The sequence below is a fragment of the Anser anser genome (genome assembly GCF_964211835.1).
Source record: "Anser anser genome assembly, chromosome: 7".
Classification (NCBI taxonomy): domain Eukaryota; kingdom Metazoa; phylum Chordata; class Aves; order Anseriformes; family Anatidae; genus Anser; species Anser anser.
Window position 1 is genome coordinate 25,136,802 of NC_139727.1, and position 25,363 is coordinate 25,162,164.

Here is a 25,363-nt window from a genome sequence, read left to right on the forward strand (position 1 = left end):
GTATGACCTGGGTAATTATAGGTATGGAGGCTTGACAAACAGAATTGATGACACATTATTAGCTAAGAATTAATAAAGATTATAGTAATGGAGAGATAATAATTAATACAAATTATAAGCTTAGTTGAGAGTTCAAGGCTTCTTCAAAGCTTAATAACGCCTACCCTATTTTGATTACTAACGTGGCACACAGTACAGAAGCTGAAGTGAGCTAGAGTAGGGTCTCCACATGCAATTACCAGTGAAGAATTATCAGCAAGTCACACTTATTATTCTTATAGTTTCAGAATCTTCCTCTTATCTAACCAAAACCAAATCAGAGTAATATAGCCCATTTAAATTTGTTTACAGCCTCCAGACTAAGAACCCCTGGAATAGATTCAACTCTTAAAATGAACTTGCAAGCACTAAGGCGTTTTTGAAGGTAGAGAAAGAAGCCTTGACTACATGCAACTCATGCTTCATGCTGAGGAAAAGCAGGGAGTATAGCAACATACATTACATCCTTAAGACTACATAACAGTTTTTATTTCATCTTCATAACACCCAGGAGCACCCTAGCCCTATGGTCCACCAATAATCTATCTCCCACCTAAACTATCTCCCATCTCTGTCAAAAAAAAAAAAAAAGAAGAAAAAAAAAGCAAAGTTCATATTCTTTCAGTTATGCACATTTAACTCTGCATTAAGAGTTCAGTATTAAGTTCATACTAAAGTAACTAGTAAATCTCAAAACATCTGGAAAACTACCAGATATGAAACAGGCAAAATTATTCAAGCATTTCTTTCAGTTGTTTTTACCTCTGAAACACAAACAGTGATAGATCAATCATATATACAAATACAAAACATAAAGGGGAAAAGGAAATTATACTTACAACAGAACTTTTAGAAAAAGCCCAGAAGCCAAACAAGTTGAGAAACAAAAATGTGTCAAGGTGTCAGATGAATACTATTTTAAATAGGAAAGCTGTCCTGAAAACACAAATTAACGTCTGGTATATTAAGAAAGATGTTTATATGTACCTTTATTGCTGAAACTGGTGAAGAGTGGTCACTCAGGGTATTAGGCCTCTGTTGGCTTGTTTCTTTTTCCTGGTATAATTATCTAGCTATGAGTATGGCGGTTTTAAGAAAGTTGTAACAGGGAAAATAGAATTGTACTGGCATAAAAATATCTGACACTACTACAGAATGCTTTTTTTTTTTTTTTTACAGTACCTAAACACATGAAAAAATGTCTTTACAATAGAAGAAGTTATGCCAGTTAAACAATACTGATATAATCACACGGGTTAAACGCTTCTGTTAACATGCCATTGGGGAAGACTGAAACTAAGTTATTTTTGTAGGAAGAGATGGAAGACTTTTCCTAGTAGCTGGTTAGTGACCCTGTTTTGTAACACAATTGCAGTTTAACATGTCATGTTTTATACATTACTTCTTTAACATATAAAGGTTCAGTTAGGGAAGTTAGATGCACAGTCAGGAGCAAAGATATTCTGGCAGTTACCACTAATTTTTTTTCATATATGCCTTGTCATGAAATTGCCACTATTTATTTTGGAATTGAAATAACTATAATCTATGCTTTTTTCAGCCTGAGGCCAGATTTCTTCAAAGCCCTTTTATATACAATTACAATTTGAATTTAATCCAGAATTTTAGGTAGGCAGAAAAATATGCTTCTATTAGAAACATGTCAGGACTGTACGTAGAGTTTTACACTTGCTGCTTCTTAGTTTTCAAGAATTGAAAATAGTGGGTTTATTCTAAACAGTTTCAAACCTGCCTATTTTAAGGATTGTTCTTCCTGCACTGTACAGCTATGTCACACATCCTGAAGAGGAGTCTGCCGCTGCTACTTTGTAAGGTTTCTTCATGGGATTTTTTCAATAACTTCCACGCTTACTTACTCTAAACCATACTTAAGTTCATTTGACCTTTTGGACAACACTTGTTTTTCTCTATGGCAGATGAGGAAGCAAGACTGAATACAACAATTGTCTATGAGCAATTAAAGTTTCACATGGAAAATATTTTTGGTTGCTGGGTTACGTTAAGAAAGGAATTTTATTGAAAGTTCTGTTAAGTTTTGGTAATGGTGTTATATTAAAAATACTTTAGAAACACGCAAAAGATATCCAAAGTAGTGGATGAAGGTAATTTTTGGCTACTATAAACTGAAATGGAGAGGGGCTAATTATAAGAATATGATCTCCAAATAAACATCAGTGCCACTGCATAGCCTCTAAACAAGCTTAGAGGGAATAAAGTTGGCATAGGTGCAAAGTACAGTAGGTGTAAACTTTATTGTTTATGACACAGTAAGAAGCATAACCTTTCATCACCATAGTTAGACAGGTAGAAGTCCTTGCTCTAGATGCAACTGTTCCCAGAAGATGACAGTTTTGCAGATGAAGTCTAATTTGCTTTCCCAGAATTGCCCCCATGTATATCCTAGGCAAGATCTATAGGGAAAGACAGTACTTTTCAGAGCAGCTAACTCAGGTGGAAAAGGCAGGGCACATTAGGGTAGCAAACTCTCTTTCAGGACGTGAAAAAGGAAGAAATTGCCTGCACACTCTCGTAGTTTTCACCCCTACGTGATAACCGATACAACACATCTACCACTCCTGTAACCAATAAAGGTAGTGCATTTCTACTATACATCCAGTGTAAGAGAGCAACTACCCAACCTCTTAATCCCCTGGTTTGCTCTAGAGAGGGAATAGACAGATCATTAAGAGGCAATCACCTGGCAGAGTGTGCTTTCTGCTAGACACAATAGTATTACCCTCTCTAATGCAGTGGCAATGGTGACCAGATGAAATTCAGACCTCACCATTTATCATATCCTGTTTCCCTCCAGCCTTGTCTCCTCTTTTACATACACTAGGAAATGGAAAAATCAGATTACCTCAAACTAGAATCCCACGAGGACAAAGATAGCCTTCATTTTCACAGGAGTTAACATGTTGTGTTAGAACCAGGCTCCCACGCAGTTCTATATCCAACCAGTTAATTTAGGTGAAAACTACCAGCAGCCTTGCTCTAACCAGGATTAGTTAACTTGTGAGACAGTTCTGCGTCTAAACTGAGGCCTGAGCGTGGGTGTGCTTGATGTAGACGCGACTGTTTTAAATTGGGTAGTGCAGGTACGAATAAGAGCGTCTCTATAGCAGCACAGGCCTCAGTGGAAACCAGCAGCTGAACGTCTACCCCAAATTCCCTGACAGATTTTGTTGACCATATGGAGTAGTGTGCTGCCATTTTGAATAGCTAATTTAACCAAAGCTGACAAGCTTGAAGCTACCTTACATACACCTTCAGTCCCATCTTTGGATGCAGGAATAGCCCGAGCTATCTCCTCAGGTCACATCTTTCTTTTTGACGATAGGCACAGGGTTCACTGAAGTCAACTTCCAGCTGTGAGACACCAGCTGTAACAAAGGCAGGCAGTGGAAAAGTTGACAGTATCTCCCTGGACTAAAACTGGGCACTAAATATAGCAAAGTACTGTTTTCTTCAGTATTTTTAAATCTTGAGAGATAAGACAGAGGAAGATAGACACATTGGAGGAAAGCACATTATTAGAACTACAAACATGTGGGTGGTGGGGTTTTTTTGTTTGTTTTTGTTTTCCCCAAAAGAAATTAAAGTAGCCGGCCACTAACACGACTTCCCCACAGGCATTTCTACCAACAGATGAAAAAAACTATTTCCCCAAATACCAAATCCGTGGGGTTTTACCGCAGGTTCAACCTAAAGGAGCATTCACACCCTGGAAGCCGTCTCGCAGGCAGACTGCCGCGCCTGAGGCGGCAGGGACCTGCTGCTGCAGACCTCTCACGGCAGCTGGCTGGAGGCGAGCGGGCTCCTGACGGGGAGCTCCCAGGGCGGAATTTCTCTCCCTGAGGGCAGCGAAGCCTCAGAGAGCCGCTCCGCCAGGAGATCTGCAATCTCAGCCGCTCAGGACGGCGCGGCGCGGACTCAACTCAAATTACGAGGCGCCTAATTACCTTTTGTCTCCGCTTTCGCCGCCGGGAGCCGGGCGGGCGGCCCCGCGGCAGGGCGGGCAGGCAGCGCCCGCCGTCCCCTCACGGCCCGGCCCCGCCGCCCTTCGCCCCGCTGCCCCGGCCGCCTGCACCGGGCGCGGCCCGTGCCGGCCGCCCACCCGCGGCGCCGAGAGTCGCCCCGGCTCCCCGCCCAGCCACCCACCCCCTCCGCCGCCTCCGCCTACCTCCCAGAGGCCCCCCGCCCCCTCCCCAGCCGCAGCCCTCGCCCTGCCGGCAGCAGAGGCGGCCTCACGCACCCCCAGGTACGGGCCCCGCTAGGCCCGGCACCGCGGCCCCGCCGGGCGAGGAGGGCGGACGGGACCCCGAGGGCGCCGGGGAGGGGTTGGCCGGGCCGGGCGGGGAGGGGAGGGGAGGCGGGCGGAGAAGATGGCGCCGCCGCCGGCCGCCGCGCTGAGGAGCGGCGTGTGCTGAGCGCGGCCGGGCGGCCGGGCCGGGATATGCGGCGGCTTCCCGGGCTGAGGCGGGCTCTGCTCGGCTTGGTGCGCCCCTGCGCCGCCCCGGCCTCCCACTTGGCCTCTCAGAGCCGGCGGCGCAGCTTCCTCGGGTACGGTGTGTGTGTGCGTGCGGCGGGAGGGGGAACGGGGCAGGGGCCGGGTCCCGGCGCTGCTTAAGGGGCCGCGGGGTCCCCTTCGGGTCCCCCCCGTCGTGTGCGGGCCGGGGGCACCTCGTGCGGCCAGGGCTGCCCGCGGGGGGCGGCTTCAATCGCGACTCTGTGCAGAGCTCGGGCCGCGGAAACAGTGAGGGGAAGGCAGGGGGCGGCGGGGCACGGGAGGCCCGCGTCCTGCCCGCCCGGAGCCGGGCTCGAGTTTCCCGGGGCGCTCTCTGTGCACAAAGCGCGGCCGCTCGGTGCCGTCCTGCCGCGGCGCTGCGTGCCGCCCGGCCTTCCTTTAGTCCCCCCCTTTTGTTTTCCTGAAACAGAACCGGAGAGTTTTCACGTTGCTCAACTCCTCAGCCTTCCTACGGCGTAAATACCCACATCGGTTAAAAGCAAACGACTCGCGGAGTTACCAAAGTTGGTGGGAGCGGCCTCCGCAGTTCGTGACAAGCCGCCTGCCGCGGGCAGGGAGCGGGCTCCGCTTTGTGCCCTCCGGGGCTGCCAGGCGAAGTTTGGGGGCTGCCTAAATAATGGGGGGCTGGTTAAATAACTGGGGGCTAAAACCTGGGGGCTGGTGAACTTAGGGGCTGGTTGAAGCGCGGGGCACCTCAGCACGGCTGTTCGAGGAAGGGAACTGGGGGAGGGAAAGGGGTGAAGTTGTTTTCCTCCTTCTGTAGCTGCTGGCTCTATTATCTTAATCGCCAAACCTATATTTAACGCTGCAGAAGTAAGAGATGTCAAAAGTAGCGTTTTTTTTTTTTAAGGAAAAGAAATGAGTTATGATGACTCATGCTGTCAAATGCTCGTGTGTCAAAATTCAGACGCACCGTTATTGTTCCTAATTGCTGTGCACACCATACCGTGAACGCACAGCATATGTTTCGCTGTTGTAGAGGTAATCCGCAATCCACGGGCTGAGCCAACGCTTTCCTGAAGCTGTAGTTTCTTCTACTAGGCTGCTGCTCTTTAAGCATATGAATATATGCACTATTGGGACTTAACTGTATGTATGTGGGTAGGCCTGTTGTGTTTTCATACTGCCTACAACCATGAATTAATCATCCGTTTAATTGTGAATTAGGAACTACATAAATACTGAAATGAGAGGAGGCAGAGTAGGCATGGCACTTACACATTTTTCTTTAAGATGGAGAACATGTAATTGAGAGAGATCCTTAATTTTTACAAGTTACCTGTTTCCATTTCTGGATTTTGTCCATTTTGACCTTTTTCAGCTTTAAATTTTGCTTCTCTCTTATTTTTTAACCTTCAACTGCACATCAAGCAACAAAGATCATTTCTCTGTTAAACCTTCTTATCTCCTGCTTCTCATCTCACGTACAACATTATTCTATTTCAAATTATTATATTTTCAACAGAAAATAAAATGATGCTGATGTTGGGAATTCCCCGAAAGAGTTCCTATTTGCATGTTTGGATGACTTTTTTTTTCCTTCCTTTTACCTTTCTGTCTTTAGTTGCATGTAAGGCTGTGTCTGAGTCCCTTGGATGTGCCTTCAGGCCTTTATCAAAGCATCAAGGATATAACTCATTTTGCAGATGAGTACAGAAGTAGCTCCCTGCCCTGCTAGGTCTAGAAAAAGAAAGGGGGAAGGGGGAGAAAGTCTTACCTCTAGTATTTCACTGAGCTGGAAGGTGTTAGGCTTGTAGCTAGGGGTCATTGCAGGTTATTTACTGAAGTCATTTACTAAAAATACTGTCAGAGCTTTTGGGAAGTCACGTTGGATTGATATTCCTGATGTATTTTACTGTATTAGATGCTTTCATAATTTTGATATATCAGTCTTACAACAAGATAGTTATCAAAAGGACATGGTAATAAAAATGTCTGGAGAGGAATGGATTTAACTGGTATTGTGCCTCTGGTTATGTACTTGTACACGTGGTCTGTCAGCAGGTATCTTCATCTTCTCAGTTCTTATATTTTATCAACTCATTGATTTGTGAGATAGGGCTGTATATACACAATAAGGTGATTTTTGGTGGAGCTTGTTCAAAAGCTGATTCAGTGTAGCTCTGTTTAGAAGATTTGTCCTTCTGCAACTTGTTTTTAGAATGAGTCAGAATTATAGCTTGCCCAAACGACTGAAATGGAAAAAAATGCTCTAAGTTGGAAGTTTACTCGCAGTGTTAACAGTAGAACTTGGACTGAGCTGTCCAAAATCATAAGAAGTAGAACAAAAATAGGTAAATAGTCAGGACTTCTGTGGCTGAAACACACCAATGAATCTTGTAAACTGCTCACTGTTATAAGTCTGTTGGTTCTCTGAGATCCGCTATGAAATAAGAACTTGCTTTTGATGGGGGATTACAGTACTTTTTATGACCAAAAGTCCTAAAGTTCTTTGTGGTTTTGTTGCTTAGATTTTCTCCTATCTTCTTTGTATGTTCTTGTATCTTTCTATGTATTCCTGTTGTTGTGCACTGCACCTAAAGTTTCAGTCTCATCTTGTTTTTTTACATCAGGCCTCACAAGTTTCTCTTCTTGAGGATTAGAGACAGATGGCAGCATAAAGTGTTAGGTGAGTTGGCTTTACAGAGAGTCTTGGACAATCTGATGTGCTACTTGCTGACAAAATGTATGAAATACACATCCAAATGCATTCTAGAAGAAAGCACAGAGGTCTCTCATGTGGCATCCAGTTCTACACATCTCCTGACATGTGCAAGGCCGCGTGCTAGACACCACTGCTGCTTTGTGGTTGTGTACCGAGCCCTGCGGCTGTAGGGTGGTGGGAGAAAAAATGGTAGGGAGGGAGGAAGAGTGAAGGAGAACCCCCATTGGCTTCACAGCATTTGATGCATAAAGCGATTAAATAAATTCATGAGAATGCTTCTGAAGAAAGTAAAATACACTTTCAAGCAACATGTAAGACTATTCTTATCAGTCTTGTTCGTAGCACATGATTTGAGACTGTGATGCAAATACTGATGCAATCTAAAATACTGTGCCAGGTTTGGGAAATCATTCTGCAGATCCTGTATCATCACATTGTCTAAAGAACAAAAACAGATGGTTTTGCTTAAATTTAAAATGGCCCAATCTTTTAAATAACGAAAGGCTTCAAAACCCTTTTGGAATTTGCCTAATTTTTAGCAATCTTCGTAAAAATAATAATAATAAAAAGAAGCAATGAATTGCTGGAAGAAGGTTTATTCCACTTGGTGTAGTGAATCTGGGTAAAACTTGTCTACTCTGGAGAATGTGTTCTGGTGATTTTTTTGGGGCAGTTTTTAGAGAGTAAAAGTATTGTGGTTTAGAATTTTTTAAAAACTTGTTATCCTTCATTTATATGTCTAAAATCAAATCATATAAAATCCTGCATTTTTGTTTGATGTTTTTACCCAGTGCTTCGGAATCTGTGAAATGTTCAAGCAGAGGTATAAAATTTTAGGACACTGGATTAGCTTTATGGTGTCTTGCTGGTATATCCCATCCTGTTTGACCAACCCAGGGCAGCTGAAAACACATGATTTTGCCGCTCAGGCCAGACACTCTGCTGGGGCCTTATCTTACAAATGGAACTACCGTGGCCCTTGTTTTTGCCAAGTTCACACGTGCTATCATCTCATTAATGCTACTGGTAATTTGTGTACAGTCTCCACGCACGCACTGGCAGTGAAACGTGCAGCAGACCAAGTTTTATGGCAGTGATCTAGAAGCTGCAGAAGCTGGACCCTTCTGGGAACAAGAGCGAGGAAGGCGGCATCTGCTCGGCCACGGTCATTAGGAGGGAATTTTCTGAGTCTGTTCCAGGCTTGGCAAAAAGCTGCAGACTGAGGTTCGGAAAATGCTTTCATTGTAGTGAGACTTCAGACTTTTCTCAAAATTAACTGCATAACAAAACCTTATAAATATTCATCATCCTTAAACTTGCCTGATTTTGCATGATTAGTTCTTAATAACTTGGTAGCACTGATTAAATCATTGTGGGTAGCTGGAGCTTTTGTGTATGAAGTAATATGCTGAATTCCTGATGAGTTTGTAAGTGTTAAACTTCTCAAAATGTTAACATTTTTATCTACTTATGCAGTCTATCTGCTTGTGTATGCAATCAGATTTATTTAGATCAGCATCAGGAATGTGTTGGAATCATAGAGGCATTCTCTAGCTTCTTGACAAGTAAATTCACAGAAGACTGGTGCTGTGGATTATGGATGTTGAATCACATCAACTGTTTTATTCTCTAAATGTATAAAAGAAGGCTTACTGGGTTTGTCTACTTCTGAACCTGTAACCTGAAAGAGTTATGATTCATGTCCTGAGGCATCCTTTATGGTTATGGTCACCTGAGTTGATTTAGTTTGGTGAGATTACTCACTCTCTGCTCCCATTTTTTTATGATATTCATGGTAGCAGACCTTAGTAAAAACAATTGTCTGATTTTAAGGAAAAAACAGAACGAAACTGTACTGGCCATGTGGTACTGTTTAAAAAATAAATTGTGGCATAAAAGTGAATCAAGAAGTTAAGAGAGCAGGTAGATTACTGGTTGACTTGCTGGTAACGTCATTGTTATGCGTATAAGGATGTCACAATGCCATCAGATGCTGCTATTGTGAGTGGTGGTAGAGGCTAAAGGAAAAGAGGAGCAGTAAAGGCGTGTGGAAGAATGGGGATTTATTTTATTATTGCAAAGCCACCAACTTGTAACTGAAGAAGTTCATGGAATCCCCCGCAGCGCTCAGTTCAGTGGCAAGAATTCACTGTGAGAGAGGTGACAAAACTGCCTGTGGTTGCCACTGGCTGGCAGTTCTGCAGCCCTAGGCTCCTGCTGAAGCACACGGCTCTTCTTTTGCTCCGGGCATTGGCAGCTGAAGCAGGCTTGTGTAAGTTACTAAGAACTGTAAACCAAGATGGATTAGTTAATAATACAGAGAGCATGTATCACTGGTCGATCCCTTACAGGGCAGAGCAGAAAGGTTTTGCTCTGTAAGTGGTAGGCATTGAAGTTTGGAATTAAAAACAAAACAAAACAAACAAAAAAAACCCCCTAAAGTAGAAGTGGATATAAATAAAACAGAACTTGGAACAGGGGCAAAATATGAGATTGAACTTTGCTGTGGTCTTTGTGTAGTTTCGAAGACAGAACTTCAATAACTGTTGTATAGCAGTCAGTGTATCAAGTGTATTTAAAAGACATGAAACATGAACTGAAAAGTAGGAAAAATGCAGATTCTGGTGTATATAAGCGTAAACATACAGTGAGCAGGTTGAAATCTTCACAGGCACTTGCATGAAAGTCATTTGGGTTCAGTTGTATCAAAGCTTCAAGGAAACCTCAAATTTTAAGACAGCTGACATAAAAGAAACTAAGTATCAAAAGCTGCTGAGCTGGTAACTGTTTGCTGCCATTCGGTTACTTTAAGCTGATTAGTGTTTATTGCCATTCATGCGGCTCAGGCCTGTATATCAGCATTCTTGCATTCCTGTATATCATTCTTGCATTGAAAGCAACCCTGAGGAGTTTCTGTTAATTGGTTTTCAAATATGGTCATTTAATTGCTCAGTCTTAAGCTTGACTGCGGTGGTTAATTCTTAATTAAAATAAATTTACTAAAATAACTTAGATTAGTTCAGCAGAATCCCGTATCACTTAATCCCCATCCCACTCTGTAATAGTCTATTTGCAGGTGGAACCTGGTGTCCCTAGAGAGCCTCGCTGGTCCCAAGGGACTGCCTGCCTGGAACTCATTACCAAAATGGGGCCTCAAAGAATAGAATATAATTTTACTCAAAGTGCTATAGTGTAAAATGCGGTGTCTGTTTGACTAATACTCTTCTTGTACAAGTGAAGTAGTTTTGACGAGAAGGAAGAATGTTTAATATTTCCTAATCATTGAAACGGGACGCTGCTTTTGATTCAAAAATCCCCGTTCTTTTCTCTTTTCTTTCTAGCTCAGTCATCTTGCCACCTGTGGTTTTTGAGCCAGAGAATTCCCAGTGCCTCAGTAATGCTTTGTATTTGCTCCTGCTGTCTTTGCTTTATTGGGTCTTCTTCTGTTGCTTCTCATTTGTTAAAGTAGTATGACAATATTTCTTTGAATGACACTTCTGTTAGGATATTAGCACTGTAATAAACAGAGCATTTAGTTTGTGGATGAATTTCTTTCCTACTGAACATCAGCATCCAGCAGTGACTGTGATGATGGCAAGTAGATACAGCAACTTCAGGACGGGCTCTCAGCGTGACTTTAGGAATTAAGCTGCTACTTTTTTTTTTTTTAAAAAGTACACGAAATACAGAATTCTTTTTTCTTTTCTTTTTTTTTTCCTATTGTCAAAAAGTGATTGTAGTGTTTTAGGGTTTGTAATGTTTTAGGATTCTTGTGCAAAAGAAAGGAATGTGTAATTGTCACAAAGCAGTTGCACTTAGAGAACTTCAAAGTTGCAGAGAAAAGCAGCCCTGTGAGGGGGTGGTTCATATTGCAGCTTACAGTTTACTCATTAAGGAAGTGTTATTGTATAAATCTTCTATCTTAAATGAAATTTTTTAGATATTGTGTTATAATAACTTAGCACCAGGAGGAATGGTGATTTAGTTGGAAGATATTGGACTTGTACGTTTAATTTTTCTTCCTTTGACACATTGCCTTCCAAGTGTATTTCATAGTTGATCTGCTCTTGCCTTTGTGTGAGCAGCACAATTCAGTTTGCAGGGGAGTAACTCTGGGTTAGTCACGCGAACCCGTCTGAAGTTGAAGAGAATGTTGCATTACAGTTCTCGGGGAAATAACAATCAAGAAAGAGACACGAGATTAAGTCCTTGGTTTGAAGGCTTAATAACTGATTTTGACCTTTTGAGAAGTGTAGTTTTTCCTGTACTGAAATTTGACTAGCAAGGTGGAGGTAGCCTACGAAGGAGGCAGAAGAAGGGAACGATAACAAAACGAGATGGAGGTGTGCAGCTTCACAAGACAGCAATTGAAATTTCATAAGATTTCACAGGAGCTGTGTAATTTGATGAATCACATTGGAAAGATGAGTCATTTGAACAAACAATGTTCTGTGACTTAATGAGGTGGTAGAGAAATAAGGAGATACCAGATGACAAGGAAATTGTGTAGAATTTTTCCCTCTCCCCTGAAATTTTATAGTATACATGTATGTTATGATAAGCAAGTGTTATATTAATGGGATTGAATGTTTTAACTGAAAACTGGTAATTGTTGGCAGAGGTGAAATCAGAAGATACAGAAACAACCTGGTGCTCCTACGTACGTACATCTGACAGTGCAATAGAATTGTGTAGAAGAGACAGTGAAATGTAATTAAGAACAGTTTAATTAGGCACTTTCGTCTCTGAAAAGTAGTACCCATTCTCACTTGATACATTTTACTCGGTATCTAAGTGTAATAGAGTATTTCTGCTTAGTGCTCTGACCCTTGAACAAGGAGGCATTTCTGTGATAAACACGCATTATATACGTGCTGCTGATGCCGAGAAGCCGAGAAGTTGCCGTGCTCGGAGTGTGCTCCATTTTTGAATGATACCTGCACATTTTCAGAGGGAGGAAGCCCATAAATATTCCAGGCAGGTTTAGCCTGAGTACAGGGTTAAGCTAGGAGATGAAGGACGTTCAAAACAGAGTGTAGATATTTAATTCAGCACCTAAGTTATGGATCAGTTATTACATTTGACTGCACTTTTTAAAGAAATGTATGGTGTGAGAAGCGTGGTTTACTGGTGGAAGTGTTTGCTTCTCAAATGCACAGAGCAGCGTGTTCAGAAGTGTGATTTTGTATTGTTTATGTCTCCAGTTTGGCAGTATTCAGATTCTTCTTATTCCTTGCTGCTTTCTGTACTCAGTGCTTCTCTTCTTTACTTGGATTATAATTCCTGTTTGCAATTGTGCTTTTTTCATATAGGGGTGTTTTATAACTTCAGTTTATTAAAAAATTCCCGAGTAATCTTTTTACTTCTTCCAAATGTTTTCAAAGTTCTAATGCCTACCTTACTACTTTTGTTTACAATTACATATTTTCCAGTGTACATATGTATCTCCTTTCCTTAGCATAAATCCTGCTCTATACACGCTTTCCCCCTGGTAAAGGTAAAATCTTGATATTCTGTTTGTGAAACACTATTTCCCACCAGTTGTACTGTAGACATTATGTTCAGAGACGTTCTTTCCTTAACCTGTAGTTAATAATCAACTATTTATCAGCTACAGTGTAGCATATTACACCAACACTGATGCTTGTGCATCCCTGGCTGCAAGCTGGACACTGTTTTTACACCAACAGTAAACAGGAGGGAAATAATCCAGAGGGACAGTAGCTGGCAGAACTGCTTCCCATTCAAAGAACGTTACCGTGTTGTAGGAAGGAGATTTTACCTGACTTTTTTTTTTTTCCATTTGCAATTCTAAACCATAAGTACACTGTGTAATTTAGATTTTCTTTTCCAGAGTTGTTATTTGTGTATCGGGTACTGTTGAGTATTCAGTTGATTTGATTGCTAAAGAGTTACTTATAATATCATGGCTGAAGACTTGAAACAGTATGCTGAAAACTATGCGTTCCTTCTTGTACCACATCCTATACAGTCGTAAAGCTTGGATGCAGTATTAAAACTTGAATGACGTTCCTTGAACCATATAACCCTGAAAAATTTAAAAAATAAATACTGTGTAACTCCTCATTCTACGTACAGTACAGCCAGACCCATAAAAAATGCCTCATGCCTCTGTGCACGTGTTGTGGTGGGGTGCTAAACTTGGATCTGGTTTTGTTTGTAAGTGCAATTAGTTCAGCAACTACTAGTTAAACTTACGTAGTAATTTACTTGGCAGTAGAGCAGCAACACTTCACCGCAGAAGATTAAGTTTGTCTGATAGTGTACATTTATAGCAGGCCCCTTTCTAGAACCCTTCCTGTAAAACAGGGTTAGAATTCATTCACTGTTAACATACAGGAATATACCACATGATTTTCTTCCGCTGTCTCAAAGCATTACTCTCTCGTTTACCACTTCTGGGATTTGCTTATTGGTGGGTGGATGGTTTTTTTTTGTTTGGTTGCTGTAGCATGCAGTCAAGCAGTTCCCCTCCATCTCCCAAAATATGCGAGTCTGAATGTCTCACCTTTTCACTTCACACTTAAAAAACTGAATAGACGGAGATTATCATTTTAGAATCACACTTTGTTTATTTACATGTCAAAATCTGCCACTAAACAGTCCTGTAGTATATCTGTTAAATAGTAGAAGTTGAAACCTGTGAAGCTGTCTTCTCTTTGATCATGGCGATTATGCTCTCTGATTGTGTTTTTATGGTAATATTGTAAATGATGTCACCCTTTTGTGCCTGAGTGTACAAATGCAGTTGTCATATTAGTATATTTTTTAATCTAAGACAAGTGCAAAGTTACAGCATTCAGAATGCAAATGCCAATTCAGAATCATGAAATACTTTCCTGAAGGGTGAAAGTGTACTCAAGATAGTAGCATAGGACTCATTCCATTTTTATCGCAATTTCATTTATATCAATTAAGGGGATGTTATTTCTTTGCTAAGTTATTTTTTAATTACTGCTAGGATGAAACTTATTTAATCCTTCAATTATGCGATCGGCCTTTTTTTTTAGTGTTACTTATTTTGACAGAATTATCTCAGGATCTGAACTATAGTTTTAGACCATTCTATGACTTTTGTATGGAATGAAGTTTCTTGCTGTCTGTATCACCTACAGCTTATTCTCTAACATATTTTTTTACATATTAGCAGGGCTTAAATAAAAATAATAAGTGAAATTTCTTTTTTTTTTTTTTTTTAAGGCTTCAGAAGGAGACAAATAACAAAATGAACAATCCGGCTATTAAGAGAATAACGAATGAAATTATCAAATCACCTGAGGATAAACGAGAATATCGTGGACTGGAACTGGCAAATGGCATTAAAGCGCTTCTCATTAGTGACCCCACCACAGATAAGTCTTCAGCAGCACTAGATGTGCACATAGGTATTTAAAGCATTTTGTGTTCATTATAGACTTTTTGTATTCATTATATACTTATTATGTTATTAAAATGCTTTAACTTTTGGTACCTTAATTGCAAATAAAATGGTAGCAGTAGTACCTAGCTGGTAGCCTAGCCTTTTACTGTAATTTAGAGTTTAATTCTTTGACCTATCTAGTTGAAAATTGAGAGCTAATTAAACTCTCTTATTATACTGTTTACTCAAGCGTAGCTCAGTCTGTAGAAAGACTTCTAATGAGTAAGTTTCATGTTATGAAAGCTCTTTTGTAAGCGGAAAAGGGGCGGATGTGAGTACAATTATTTCAGATGGCTCCATCTGTCACGTCAAACTTTTTTTTTCCACGTTAAGTTGTTGATGTGTTGAGGTGAGAAGATGCTATAGTGCAGGAGGAGCTGGGGAGGCACACCCTAACTGCAGTGATGCTTAAGATGCAAACAAATGCTGGTTATAGAAGACAGTATCTTTGGAGCAGTAGAAGCCTTTTCTTTTATGTGAGATATCTCTCAAACTGACATAGTTTCTCACTTGCTTTCGAAGTGTGATGCATGCACACGTTACCTAAGCATTTTTACTCATCCTCTTGCCGTGTTTGTGGTTGGGAGCTCTTTCTGTCGTTGACATTAGGACACAGGTAGTAGAGTAATTTTGTAAACTTCAGTCCTGTTTTATAATGGCACAAAATCATTGTCTAGCTCAGAGGATCCCAAATACATTTTTCTTGGATGCTGTGACAATAGTAACCAACTGCAGTGTCCAGTTCGTGCATGTGGAGACGTCTCTGTTGCCTTCACCTCCGTTCTCCCATTGCACATTATTGCACACTCCAAAGCAGGCCTTCCAGACGCAAACTTCCACACTTCTCGCTTCCATTCCTGCACGCACGCTGTTGTTGACTTCTAAAGTGTCGCGCTTCATACCTACTAGCTGGTCTGCAATAGCTGCTTGTGTCCCAGTAATTAATTACAGTTTATCACTCATCCCATAAACCACAGGAGAAACACCTCCGTAATTGTGGTTGTCAATTGCTGCCTTTTAACGCTGTGCACTTATTAAAATCACACTATAGAAGTCAGAACAGTGTGATCTGCCAGATCTATACAGATTATGAATCATGGACTTCAATTTAAATCTTGTGTCTCTGTAAAGCAATGCAGGCTGATCTGGAGAGGTAATTTGAGACACTAATTGGTTCAGTTACTCATTTTTAATTTCCTTATTTTATTCTTTTAAGATTGAGTTTAGTTGACTAAAGCTGCCAAGTATCTGCTTAAAACTACAGAATTGGTATGATTGACATACAGTAATATAAAGCATGTTAAAAGACTTAAACTTTTATTACTTTTCATGAATGGTTGTATGAATTCTTTCCTCCTGCAGGGTCCTTGTCTGATCCCCCCAACATTGCTGGGCTTAGTCATTTTTGTGAGCATATGCTGTTCCTGGGAACCAAGAAATACCCAAAAGAGAATGAGTATAGTCAATTTCTTAGTGAGCATGCAGGAAGCTCCAATGCTTTCACCAGTGGAGAGCATACCAACTATTACTTCGATGTGTCACACGAACATCTAGAAGGTGCACTGGACAGGTAAACACACTTTTATTTGCAAGCAATCTTTTAATGTATTGGTGCTATTTGAAATTGCATAAGAGCTCTTACTCATATCTGGCTTATTATCCTATTAAAGGAGGGGCTGAGAGCACTGTCTTTTGTTACAACTGGTATTAGATGATTTTTCCTTTCAAAAGTTCTCAGATTTTTTTTCAGCTAGCAGTATTTTTAAAGTCCAAGGGTTGTGTTTACACTGAATATTTTTGAAAATGTGGGGCACAGAATGGGATTGCGGACGTATGCATTGTGCGAATATTCTGCTTATATCATCAAATAAAGTGCTTGTCACAGCATTCTTACTTCTTTGATAGCATAAGAAGGATGAACTCAAGAAATAAATTAGGATGCCTTTACTAAAGGGAAATGACTGAAACTTCTGCATTTTGTGGGAGGGGACAGAAATTGGAATTGTAGTCGGTGAGATAAAGAGAATAGATTTTTCCCCTTGGTAAGAAATGTCCTAGGAAACTTTTTTCCTCCCCCCTTGCTTGTGCCATAGAATCTCTGTGTTGATGACCAAGTTATTCACATTTTCACAAGGAGCAAGCTCTTACTAACATTTCTTCCTTGTTTCCTGGATGCCTGACAAGATTGATTTGATGTGCAAGATTAAGAACCTCTTGCAGCTAAACTTCAACACAGCAGAAGTTTTGTATGCAAGATTTATGATGTAAGGTTGATTTTTGTAATAACTTATATGATGAATATGTTGTAATCTGCATTTATAGATTAAAATGAGAAACAAAATAGTGAATCAGTGTCAAAACTTACGGAATTTGGGAATTCTGCATTGAAAAGTAATATACAAAGCTATTTTCAGGAGGGGTTAAGCTTCATACTTTCTGTTACCATTTACGTACAGTACTCTTGACTTGAATTGAAAATTTTCTGTTTAGATTTGCCCAGTTTTTCCTGTGCCCTTTGTTTGATGAAAGCTGCAAAGATAGGGAAGTGAATGCTGTTGATTCTGAGCATGAAAAGAATCTGATGAATGATGCCTGGAGGTTGTTTCAGTTGGAGAAGGCTACTGGAAACCCCAATCATCCCTTCAGTAAATTTGGAACAGGTTTGTCAGAATATTATTATTTGTCCACTGGAGTTCTGTGTAATATATGTAGTGTTGTTGTTTATATAAAATTGGTTAAGATCAGATTGAAACAATTCCCCCTCTTTCCCCCTCCATACATGATTATTGTGGTGCTTTATTGCATTTTCCACATGGTAGACCAAACAAAGCTAGACAAAACCACATGAAACAGAGTGATACAAAACCTGCAGGACAGAGGCATCCTTTACGATTTTGATAATTACCGCAGTGGATGCTGTTTTCCAAAGACTCGATTCCATAATTTGGTACTGTAAGTCTTTGTGCATGGCAAAGTGAATGAACTGTGTTTAAATTGTTGTTAGCCACGTGCTCTTTTTTTTTTTTTTTGCTAACTAGTATTCCATTAAGACTAGGTGGCAGTGACTAGGTCAAATCAGAAGTATTAGCAAAGTAACATGACAATTACTGAATAAGAATATAAAAGCAAAATCTGAAAGCATAAAACGCAGCAGCAGATGGCTAGGTAAACTAGTCTTGGACAAATCCCAATCCTGTGGCTGTAGGTTTTTTTTTTTTTCAGGCTTATTAATCACAGAGTGCTCAGTAACCATATAAAATAAACAACCAAAAACCTCAACTTAAGAAGTATTAAAGTAACATACGGTGGTTATAGTTAAAACCACAACTGTTTGACAGTTTGGTAGGAGTTGTTATGAAGTTACTTTCTACATGAATTGCAAGTTTATTTTTGAAACTATCAGAGTAATAAGGCCATTAATTCAGACACTGCACTGTTTAATCCTTGATTGTGAAAGTTTTTTGTGTCTGGGTCAGTTTGCTGAGTGAATAGTTGGTACAAATATCGCGTTCTGTAGGGTGATGGTGTGGCAGGTAATGGACTTTAAAGACTGTCTTCTTCCTCTGTCCCAAGGAAAGAGAAGAATGTTTTTGCACCTGATGATGAAGGATAAAGTTGAGGGGCTGGTAGCCAGCTGCTACAAGTGTGTGTGTTTTTCTGTTTTCCGGTGAAGAGAGAGGCTGTCTGAAACCAGGGGAATTATCACTATTCCTATAAGAGGTGAATTTGAAAGCAAGTCTTGAAAATTGCAGGCAAGCATCAAAAGTACATTCTATAATCTCAGAGGGGTGGAATTTGGCCTTCCTGAATCAGCAAATAAAATTTTTGCTGTTACTGAAGAGACTATTTTTTAATTTCTGTGTAGCACTCAGATAACATTAGTAGAAGTTGCAGAAATAGTTTTCTACAGTTTAGGAAGGTTTGAGAGTTGACACAAGTGAAATTTTAAAGGTAGAATACCTGAGACATGCTCAAATTCAGTAACAGTAGTCATATTCATCTCTCCTTAGTTTGGGCTCTGATTCTGAAATTAAATTACAGCACATAGTTTTCCTGTACGTCTGATTTAGCAAAGCTGGAGCCCAGCTTTGATCATTTTTTATTTACTCAGAGTTGTTAGCTGTGATACGGTTTTCATGGCAATTTCAGTCGGCATCCTTATCGTTTCCTTTTGACCAGCTGAGATATTACACAGAACACTGGAATGACTCCATTTGGGTCACACTGCTTATTGCTGTGGAGCCTGTTCTGCCAGCAGAAACAAATGCACATTATTCTTCAATTTTCTTGTTCAGATGTGCATTTTGTCCTCAGATAACCTTCACCCATCACTGAGTAACTGCCTGTGACAGTAATTCTTCATCAGTACCCTCAACCGTTTCCAGTACTTCCCCAGCACTTTCACACTGTCCAGTGTCCATTTTCCTACCTCTACAAGGTGTCTTCTGATTGTTGCCTCCTAGTGTACTCCAGTACTCTTAACAGAAGTTACCAGGCTGAAGTCTTAGCTCTTTTATTTTATTTTAATTTGCCCTATCTATTGATTCTGTTGCTATTTAAAACTTATATGTTTCTGTTGTCTTTAGGCTTAAATCTCTAAGATCTGATAAGCTGATGCAGCTTAAAGCTGGGAAGGAATATCGACAAACTATTTTAATCAAAATGCCCTAAATATTCTTTTTAGGTTTTATTAGGAATCATTGCTTTTACTAATATATATGTGAAGTTAGAAAATCAAAGTAAAATTTTGCTTCAGGCAGCCTCTCTGTATGATGTATTGTTGGCTGTTGCAGTTGTAATTAGACTTCTATCTAATCACCAAACATCTGGACAATATACTTGTCTTATTTTTTACGTAGCTAGTTTTGCCTCACTGGTCTGTATTAACTCATATCTGTAATAGTAGGATTTGTGCACTGGGCGTATTTGTGTACCAGGAACATTTTCCCAGTGTTTTCTCTTATTCTTGCTGTTTTTCCTGTAAATGCAAGGCAATTTTGTTGCTATGTTTTCTTGTTTTAATCTTGTTCCTTATCCTCTGCTTTTTCTGTAAATGATCTGGTTTTGGCTTCAGGGAGTTACTGATCTCATAGCAGACAGCGTATTAGTGTTCTGGTCTGTAGATTCTGTTGACCATTTTGTGTGCCTATGTAGTAACGGTAAGTGGAGCTGATTAAAATCAAGTGTACTCTTTGTAGACTCTGATTTTTCTGTTGTTTCAAGTTCTTGCATTTTATTAAATAAGAATTTTGCTCTGCTTAAGTGTGGAGTATTTCATCACAGTAAATTATTGAAAGCTTGATGTAAAGATTGCACTGATTCATAGGATAATAACTTAATGGAGAAAGTTTTGTATGTGCTGCAAATATGGCTTATTTAGGGAACAATTGCAGTGGTTCTCTTCCTCTTTTGTCCTGTTCCCATACTGCAGGAACAGCTCAGCTGTTTGCGAAGCAGAAGCTGAACATTCACAATTTACAAACTGCGTTTTGAAATTAGTAACTGTTTAACTTTGTCTTCGTCTTCTAGGCTATAAGTTGTGGAGTGCAGTGCCACAAATAATTTAATGCAGTGATTCCTGTGTGTTGTGGTTTAACCCGGTCGGCAGCTAAGCACCACACAGCCGTTCGCTCACCCTCAGCCCTCCCTCTCCGGGATGGGGGAGAGAAACGGGAAAATGAAGCCTGTGGGTTGAGAGAAAGACAGTTTATTAAGACAGGAAAATAATACTAATAATGTGTACGAAACAAATGATGCACAATGCAATTGCTCACCACCCGCTGACTGATGCCCAGCCTATCCCCGAGCAGCCGGCCCCCCCATCCCGGCTAGCCACCCCTATATATTGTTTAGCATGACGTCAGATGGTATGGAATACCCCTTTGGCCAGTTTGGGTCAGCTGTCCTGGGTCTGTCCCCTCCCAGCTCCTGCTGCACCCCCAGCCTGCTCGCTGGCAGGACAGAGTGAGAAGCTGAGAAGTCCTTGGCTTGGTGTAAGCACTGCTCTGCAACAGTTAAAACATCAGCATGTTATCAACACTCTTCTCATCCTAATCCAAAACATAGCATCCTACCAGCTACTAGGAGGAAAATTAACTCTGTCCTAACTGAAACCAGGACACTGTGGAAGGTGTGTGTGTGTGTGTGTGTGTATGTATGCAGGGTAAAACCTACTCCAGATGAGCCAAAGAAAAAGGTTTTCCTTCTTCTGAATTAAAGTCTAGGCTTACTTGCAGTGCTTTGAAATAGCCATTCAAATAAAAAAATAATAATTTGGAAGGCCGAAACATCCTGGATTCCTGAGGAAGATGCAGATTGAGAATGGAAATATTTATTGTTTCTGATGAAAACACACAATATTGATCCACTTTTCCTGTTGTTAAGTGTAGTAGTTCTTTTTAAAAAGAGCAAATTCATTCATTCATTTATATATATATATATAAATATATATATAATTTGTAAATTTACAAACCATAAGTATATATGTAATCAACGAGCTATATTGTTAACTTTTATTTTATGTTACAGGGAACAAACTCACTCTGGAAACTAGACCAACCAAGGAAGGAATAGATGTAAGACAAGAGTTATTGAAGTTCCATTCTACTTATTATTCATCAAATTTAATGGCTATTTGTGTCTTAGGAAGAGGTGAGAGCTCAGAGTTTTTCTGTTAATTTGTTAAGAATTTAAATATATTTATGTTCATAGAGAAGAAAACAAAGTGTATGCAAGTCTGAAAATCTATAAAGGGGAAAAAAGCAAAGCTTGTACAGGCTGACCAAACATTGTTTTTTTAGTGAAATCTCCAGAGCAACTTGCAGTGTATAAACTTAAAAGTTTATAAGATTACAATACAAAAACTAAGCTGAAAGTTTTAAATCCATTATCAAGTCCTCAGTTGCACTCATTGTGTGTTTCTTATGAAGACTGACACCTCTGTTTTCAGATGTTGAGGGCTTTTGATACTGTTTTCATATTTGAGACTTGCACATACTTCCACTACAAAAACTAATGTATTATCAAAGGATAAACGTAATGTAACACTGAGATCAAAAGCCTTTACTTCAGTTTACTCCTGAAGTAACGTAACAGACGTTCCAATTGCTTAAAACCTTCCAGAATCAAGATTGTATAATGGTTTGCCAAAACCTTAATGACAATGTGTTGAAAACTGCTTCTTGAAAGCATGCTGATAAGTGTTTTACAATAGTGCTCAGATGGTGAGTATGAATAGAATACCATTTACTAGCAAAGCAGAAAGCTTTCTTTACAGCCCCCTGTTTACAGGGCACTGCGTTTGAAGCACATTGACAAAGCATACCTATATCATTTTAATCATAGCGTATAAGTGATTTTTTTTCTTGTAGGTTCTAAGATGGACAAACATCATGAGGCTTATAGTTCTTAACCAAATCCAACTTTAGTGTGTATATTCATCGTCAAATCAGTACCAGGCTCCCTAATTCCTCTCAAGTTTTATTATTACAGCTCATCTGCTTTAATATCACATATTGATAAGAATACCATGAATTTTTTTTGTTGTTGCAGGCTGCACAGTAAAATGTATTAGAATTTTTTTAAAGGAGTAGGATCAGGTATGTTATTAGTAGGTATTTATGTAATACAACAAGGGCTAGATATATTTTATGTGTGAGAATGCCTTGCTTGTTCTCCTAATAGCAGTGAAAACTTTATGCAATTAAGCACTGTGATATTAATGAAGACGGCCTGTAAATATTTGTAAATATTTTTTATTTATGTTTGAAAGAGGAGTTTCCCTCTACTCTTTTCTTCTGCATATTCTACCTGAGGGGAAAAAAAAAAAAAAAAAAACTTCTGTTCTAGAGAGCTTTCTGAGCTTAGAAAGCATATATACAACTTTTTTTGTCATTGAGGAAGCAAGGCTGTTGACTAAAGAGGCATTTATTTTCTTTAAAGTATTGATATATTAATTGAAGGTAAGTAGGTATTGATCAGAGTTGATAATTTAATTAAAATTCTCTTCCTCAGCCTGTCCAGGAAGACTGGACAGGCAGTTTTCAGGGCAGACAAAATCTGCATTTCAGATACCAATAAAATGCAGAAAATAGTCTTACTTTCAAACATTTTTTAAGTGTGTGTATGTGTATATACAGATATATATTCATGTGTGTGTATATATATGCATGTGTATATATACATATATTTTGTGTACATGCATATGCATGTATAAAATTATCCCTGTAAAAATCTTGAATTTAGGTGTTATGGCTAGTGGTTTTTGCAGTTAATTTCTTCAGTATGAATTACCCCTGTATGGATTGATAGTCAGAAAAAAGTAAGAGCCTATGAAATACCGGTGTTTGGGACTCTTCCTTTCAATTTTGTAAAATAAATAAATAAAATTTTAAAAGTCACTTTTTTGTTACTTGTTTGAAGCAGGCTTATTGTCAGTCTGTGTGTATACAAGAGGCTATGCAACTACACTTTTTCATCATAATTAAGTAGCTGTCACTGTAAGTGTGAAGTGTCATTTGGGAAAAAGTTGCATCTTCCTTTGCATCTTACTTTCCCTGGAAAGAGACATAGCATAGCTTAGCATTTCTCGCTCTGTTGTTTGTTCAAGCAGCAGTTACTTGTGCAAGAGCTTTTTTTTTTCCTGAGACCTTGCCCCTAGCATCAGAATTGAAAGTTGGTAAGTTCCAGGTACTTCCTGATTTATTTTTTTGTTATAACAGGGTAGCTCCACACATAAAAAGCAAGATGCAGAAAACAAACATTGCTAATATAATTCCTTAAATTCTCTGCTAAAAGACCTTGGTAGCAGTACTGCTACATAACATAAAAACATTGCACACTGTAAGTCCCCTGTGATCTCCTTTTGTGCATTCTGAAATAAGCTTTGTGCAGCCTCGTAATTGTCTGATTTTCCCACCACTTATGTACAAGTAAAATGAATATACAATATACATATGTGGAAAGTGGTGAGAGAGTCAGAATATCTCTGGTAATTACCATTAAATATTCAAAACAAAAAATTTGCTGAAAACGAATCATGAAATTCAATTAAAAATATCTTAAGATTTTAAAAAAAAATCACCCAGCAAAAACAAAATCTAATGAAAATCAAAATTCACTGAATGATCATGGAACAACTTCAGTACAGCAGTTCCTATGTAGTCTCTTAAATTCTTACTTTTTCAGTAAGAATCACCCTGGCAACTGGAAATTAGTCCTAAAGAAAACCTTCACAGAAGTTGTGAAACTTAAATGAATGTGTTCTTTGCTGCCTGTATTGGGGTGGCTTTTTTGTTTAGCTTCACAGAGACTTGAATAGGAAAACTTGATTTCCGAATGTAACTGAATTGTGTATTTATTGATTTATAAGAACGCTATTCAGGTAACCAGAAATATAATTGTGAAGCTGTTTGTTGCTTAAAGAGGAAAATTTTGCTTTGTGTTTAGAATTATTATTCTCACAATGTAATTTTGACATAATTGGGATTGAAGATTTGCCAGAAAGGTGGCAGTAATGCATTGTATGCCTTTCTTTAACTAAGAAACAAACTTTGGAGGGGGAAAATAAATTTCAAAGTAGTTCTTTGAAAATAATAGTTTATTGCCTTCAGTGGTTGAATTAAACAGGGTAACGGGTTGATAGACGGCAGCTCGTTTTCATTTTAGCGTAGAAAAATGCAAACTTGAGCCTCAAATGACTTTCTAATGAAGTAAGCCTGTAACTTTCTGCAGTTATTTTAGTGTTACAGGCTAGGGTTAAGCCTGAAAAGGCATTAACAATACCTATTAAATGTAATGCCCAATACTATCTCATACTGGACTATCTTTATCCATCTTTAGGCTGGACATCAGGAAGAGGTTCTTCATCGAGAGGGTGGTTGCACACTGGAACAGGCTCCCTGGTGAAGTAGTCACTGCACCAAGCCTGTCTGAATTTAAGAAGCGTTTGGACTGTGCACTTAGTCACACGGTCTAAACTTTTGGGTAGACCTGTGCAGTGCCAGGAGTTGGACTTGATGATCCTTATGGGTCCCTTTCAACTTGGGATCTTCTATGATTCTATGATACTGTAGATGCAGTCTTCAATGCTTTTTTTCTGATGAATAATGAATCAGAAAATATGAATCTTTAACAGAATTAGGTGCAGTTCATAAAATGTTAGTGTACGGTGAGCCATCTTGGCTTGTGCTGTGTTTTTTCCTCTGCAGCACTCTGTAAGGAGTAACTCGTAGGAGCAAATTTGTGTTGGACGAGAAAGATTCCTCTTTCTAAATCTAACTGGGATTGTTTTGAGGAACAAGGCAACCACTTTTTGAAATCTTTCAAGGATTGACGTTGTACTTTGAGACATTCCAGAAACCCCAAATTTTCCTTGAAAGATGTGCGCTAAAAAATCTGAAGGGTGAATCTCTTATCTTATTCTTACTGTGAGAAGTGCTCCAAAGCGCATGTTTTAGCGGATGGCTAGTTTGAAGGCAGTATTTCATCTGTATAGACGCATTCAGGTGAATTCATGCACAACATCAAGTACTTTCTGCAAATGGTCTTCCTATCATATTTGGAGAGTATTAGTCAAGGCCTGCAACTAGAATGGATGTAAAGTGCAAATGCTTAAACAGGTCACAGATGTGTGTATGAAATTATGAGGCACTGAGCACAGATGATGCTG

At 39.5% G+C, this 25,363-nt stretch overlaps 2 protein-coding genes across 8 annotated transcripts in view; one reads left to right on the plus strand and one right to left on the minus strand.

The window, feature by feature from the left end:
- Window positions 1-3,438, minus strand: part of KIF11 (kinesin family member 11) — a 22,994-nt gene extending 19,556 nt beyond the window's left edge. The window contains exon 1 of the mRNA XM_083844755.1: window positions 3,317-3,438. Coding sequence (XP_083700881.1) covers window positions 3,317-3,339 — 23 coding nt within the window. The 5' untranslated portion in view covers window positions 3,340-3,438. The remainder of the gene's footprint in view (window positions 1-3,316) is intronic.
- A 722-nt stretch (window positions 3,439-4,160) lies between these two features.
- The window catches only part of IDE (insulin degrading enzyme), a 62,704-nt gene continuing 41,501 nt past the window's right edge, over window positions 4,161-25,363 (plus strand). For 2 of the 7 annotated variants that reach the window (XM_083844757.1, XM_083844761.1), the window contains exons 1-5: window positions 4,406-4,623; window positions 14,475-14,659; window positions 16,057-16,264; window positions 17,185-17,354; window positions 21,223-21,345. In XM_083844757.1, the coding sequence (XP_083700883.1) occupies window positions 4,517-4,623; window positions 14,475-14,659; window positions 16,057-16,264; window positions 17,185-17,354; window positions 21,223-21,345 (793 nt within the window). In that variant the 5' untranslated portion in view covers window positions 4,406-4,516. Of the gene's footprint in view, window positions 4,624-7,161; window positions 7,218-8,455; window positions 8,478-14,474; window positions 14,660-16,056; window positions 16,265-17,184; window positions 17,355-21,222; window positions 21,346-25,363 lie in introns of those variants that run through there. The other 5 variants (XM_083844759.1, XM_083844758.1, XM_083844756.1 and 2 more) reach the window with 5 other exon arrangements.